At 25.8% G+C, this 4934-nt stretch overlaps 1 protein-coding gene across 1 annotated transcript in view; it reads right to left on the bottom strand.

Annotated features, from left to right (window-relative positions):
• LOC130809248 (toMV susceptible protein tm-1(GCR26)) overlaps nt 1–3545 on the bottom strand; it is a 27817-nt gene extending 24272 nt beyond the window's left edge. The window contains 3 exon segments of the mRNA XM_057674936.1: nt 620–623; nt 682–958; nt 3399–3545. Of these exon segments, the coding sequence (XP_057530919.1) occupies nt 620–623; nt 682–958; nt 3399–3483 (366 nt within the window). The 5' untranslated portion in view covers nt 3484–3545.
• Between the last annotated feature and the right edge of the window lie 1389 nt (nt 3546–4934).

The raw sequence follows: 4934 nt of genomic DNA, 5'->3' as shown, positions 1-4934 counted from the left end.
AATAATATACTCGAGAGCTGAGATATATTATTCTAATGATTATATGTTTAGTTTTTCAAACCTATGCCAACAAATTAGTTATTTCTTCATTTCACAATAAATTTGCTAGAAATATATTTTGTAAAATATCTTTATAAATTATTTATATACTTATTTATTCTAAATCTTTTATAATTTCTACCATTTTACGCCTAATATTATAATTAATCTTCTATGATTTCTTAATTTTGTTGTAAAAGGAAAAATATGCACCAAGTGCACAAGAAGAACTCTTAATATGTTTGAAGAGTATCTTATGATAACGGATAAAATAAAATTTCAAAACTTATTTATTATATCGGACTATTGGTCAAAACTCAAAACGAAATTTTAAGGTTAAGAAATGTAAGAATTTCAACCTTAAATGACTCAAAATAATACTAATAATTCTAATTATTTTTTTGTCAAGTATTACTTAAAAACACATTGATGATTCACCATATAAATTTAAATAAGTCATACATATAAAATTGGTAATATGTTTTCAAGGCAATCATGTACATATTCTTTCACCATATCTATCTTAGCATAATTGAAAATTGCCTTGGCTATAAAATTGATATATTAAAAAATTTAACACAAATCTAATGAAACAAATTTTGAGAAACAAAGAATAATCTATTTATAATAACACAAATTCACATTATAGAACAAGGTGGAGCTTGATCTTGATATTCCATAGTCATTATAGGTACGGGCCTGCAAGCCCAACAACTACCTGGATACGAGCATGGGCATAACTTTGCAAGCTCTTTACACAAATCGTCGGGCTTTTTTTCGGGTGGCTTTGGAGGCCCAATTGTAACAATCTGGGCTTTCTTTCCTGCTTTCCTTATGCACATAACTATCTTATATGGATCTGCATCCCCAATTACGTCTAATGTTCCTTTCTCTGGATCTGCTTCTATTTTATTCACACCTATCATATAAAATCTTATATTAGAAAACTAAAAATTTTAAAATACATGGAAAAATAATGGATTGTTTGGCAATTAGTTTTTTAGATGTTTTATTGATTTTTGTATTTTAACGTTTTAGCTGGTCAGACAGTTAAAAAAAAGTTTGATAAATAATTTTAAGATCAGTTGAAAAGTTGACTTTTAAACCAACAAAAAGCTATTCATGGTAGCTTTTTTATTAGGTCTTTGATTTGTTGCATACTTTTTATCTAATAAACAATGAACACCCACCAAATATTTTTTACCAAACACATCTCCATAACAACTGACTTAAACAATTTGCTTGACCAAACTGACCAACAACTTCACTCAACAACTCCAACTAAAAATCATCCGCGAAACCAACTAAAACCTACATTGAGATATTAAAGGGTAGCCTTCTTTAGGCGGCTTTCATAGTTCAACTAGGTGGAATTAGTTATACAGTCAATATCTCTTATTGGTTGACTTGTAAATTCAACTATGTCAAGAGTTAGTTATTATAAGAGTTTATATCCCCTATTGTCCAAATTTATAAACTTTTGATAGTTTCTTTAATACCTAACATGGAATCATGTGAAATCTTGACCAACTATTCAATGCCATGTGTGTTTTCAATAAATAAAATCCAATAAATATTTTTTAATGTCCTTATCAACTATTATTATATTTATTTATATTAAAAAGATCTCTACAACCCTTACCAATCCAATTAATTAAATATCACCCTTAGTAATATTTTTATAATGTCCTTCTATTGATTGAGATTTGTACTCTTTATTACCTTTTATGCCATATGTTCTCCTTATTAGTTTGTAATACTTTACATAATCTTTGGAAGCTACATTTGAGTTCTAACATGATGTAAGGTGTTACTTATCTAGTGGTGAACTTGTTAAAATTCTAAATAATATTATTTTTGATGCATATATTAGATTATATAGATATAGAAATAATTTATATACTCTTGACAAGCTTTTATATCATTTTTTCATAATAAAAAAATTTATTAGCCCTCATTCATTACACCTTAGCAGGTGTAAAGCTACATGGCGCGCTGGAGAGGCCCGATCTCCTTGCCGAAAATGTGATTCTTTATATTTTTAGCTTTAGTTCTTCTTACTAATATATGATATATAGTTTAAAGAGTACAAAAATATAACAAAATTAATGTAGCTTAATGGTTGGAATAACATATTTATTACTTAAGGTTAAGGGTACAAATCCTAATGTAAACAATTATATTTTTCATAAATTAATAAATTTACATTATAATGCCACTGCTTTTTAGTCTTTATCTTTCATAATTTTCATTCATCATTTTTATTGTGTATTTATATTTATGCCATCTTAATTTTAATAGTATTTTTTTAAGACTTGCTAAGTGAATAATAGAGTAAAAAACACTTGATTTTTTTTACTCTATTTGTATAATATAATTAATGTTAAGATTTAAGTTCATTTCAGTCTATATGATTGTAAAATTTTTATAATTTTACTAGCTTTTATATAGTAAATAATTTACTAGTATATTGACTATTTGTCCCCCTAATTCAAAATTCAATGTTGGTCCCTGCACTTTAGATTTGTTGTAATAGCAGTTTTTTTTACTAAATTAAACTTATTTTTGCATGCATGGCTTATTATTATTCGTTTCTTTTACTTTTTTTTTGTTCACCATTCGTTCAAATAAAAAATAGAACTTATTTTTACCAAATTAACCTTATTCATGATAAATTGCACTAAATATTACTAAATGTTTAATTAAAATAAACTTTTACCACTAATTAAAAAAGGTAATAGAGAGTACAGTGATGACCAAACATAACGAAGGTTCAAACCAGCATGCTTCAAAGTTCAAACATCTCAATTATCAACTAACCTCCAAGAAACAAGGAACAAGCAAATCAGAAAAAGTACATTTTCAAATCAAAAAACTGTAAGAATATTTTACATATGAATATTTTACATATTATCAATATCAAAATTAGTAATCAAAAAAATTTAATCTGATAAAATTTTTCGCTCATTTTGCATTATGTCGAACACAATTTGTGATTTGATAGTCTTTTTAGCTTAATGATAACCACCCATATGGATATAAAAATGAAGAGAAAAGGAGAAATCAAGTATTTCATGATTTTCTTTCTTTACTCTAATAAAGAATAGAGAAAGGAATATTTAAGTAGAACTCCTATAAATTCAATTTCCTTCACTAATACTCTTGAGCATTTTGAATGTAAAAGCATCATATTCAAAATTAAAATTAAAATCATATTATAAGATCAATTAATTGAAAATTTATAATATTACTGAATATTTAGTGTTAATTATTTAATACTATAAAATTTAATTCTTACATAACCGTTTGATTCAACCAGCCTACACTATAATTAAAAAAATAAAAAAAAAATAGTGTACCTTCTATCTTGGACACTATTCCAAAGAGCTTTTTCTTGCACTTGTCACAAGAGAGATCTACCTTCAACACCGTTTTATGCACCATTTTGGAAAAAATGACACTTCAAAAAACACAATCTCACTTGGTACAATGATAATCTTTTAAGTTGTCATGATATTTATAGACAATAACTAAACCCCAACAACCAGTTTCCAACCTTTTATTTTTTTATATGTAAGTTGCTTATGACTTTTTCTTAGGCTACTTCTTCCCATAGGTTCTTCGTATAGAGGTTTTCGGAATCCATTTATTTTTTTTGGTCAATTGGTCACTTGGTCACTCTTGTTTATATTATTAGTGGTGGATCAAATCATTTATATCAGAATGTTAAAATATAATATAACACTTAATTATTAATTCTACTTAATTTCTGTAATTTTGAGTGTCTAAGTAAACGGATTTTTCTTAAAAAAATAACCTAAAAAATTTCTTTGAAAATAAGGTAATTATGGATTTGTACTCGCTCTATCCATGTGAAATAACCATAGCCCATAATTACATAATAATTTATAAAACAATAAAGTAAATTATGTGAAGATAAGTGGATATGAATCAAAGAAAGTAGTGTCAATATTATCGAAAACAATAATGCTATGAAGTAAGACAAACGATGAATTATAATAGAAATATTGACGAACTGATAGAGATATAGAAATTAGCTTACTGCTACTCTATTTATTATTTATAAATTTTACTTAGTTATAAATTTTACATAATTTGTACTTCATACTGTTGAGTGTACAAAAGTAAATGGATTTTTTTTAAAAAAAAAAACTTGAACAAACAATCTTTGAAAAATAGGGTAATTATTGATTTGTACTCACTCTATCTCTATGAAATAGCAATTGCTCACAATTAAACAAGAATTGAGAAAATAATAGAAATAATTAAATTGTGTGAATATGATTAAAATTGAAAATGTGTGGATAAATATCAAAAAAGGTAATGTCAATACGACCTAAAAATTAAATACTGCAAAGTAAAATGGATGATGAATTAAAATAGAAATATTGATAAACTCTAGAGCTCCTCTATGTATTCATAAATTTTACTTTTTACTTAATTATAAATTTTACTTAATTTGTATGAAGAGAGTGTGGTAAACGGATTTTTCTTAAAAAAATCAACTTAGATAAACTATCTTTGAAAAGTAGGACAACTAATGATTTGTACACACTCTATCCCTATCAAATAGCAATAGCCCACGTTTACACAAGAATTACCAAAATCAATTACACAAGAATTATGAAAATAATAGAGTTAATTAAATTATGTGAATATGATTAAAACTCAAAATGTGTAGATAAAAATTAAAGAAATTACAAACTAAAACAGACTATAAAATAACAAAATAAATATTGAGAAACTCATAACTAGAGACCGAAGGAGTAGCATACTAGTAGAGATCATGTTCAAAACAGATTTGATGATTCGATAAGTACCCCAACTTTATAATCGAATCCTAGTTGACTGGACTTCAAAACTAGATTTATAAT

Source organism: Amaranthus tricolor, chromosome 3 (assembly GCF_026212465.1).
Source record: "Amaranthus tricolor cultivar Red isolate AtriRed21 chromosome 3, ASM2621246v1, whole genome shotgun sequence".
NCBI classification, from domain to species: Eukaryota; Viridiplantae; Streptophyta; class Magnoliopsida; order Caryophyllales; family Amaranthaceae; genus Amaranthus; species Amaranthus tricolor.
This window is presented reverse-complemented; position numbering and strand designations above follow the sequence as displayed.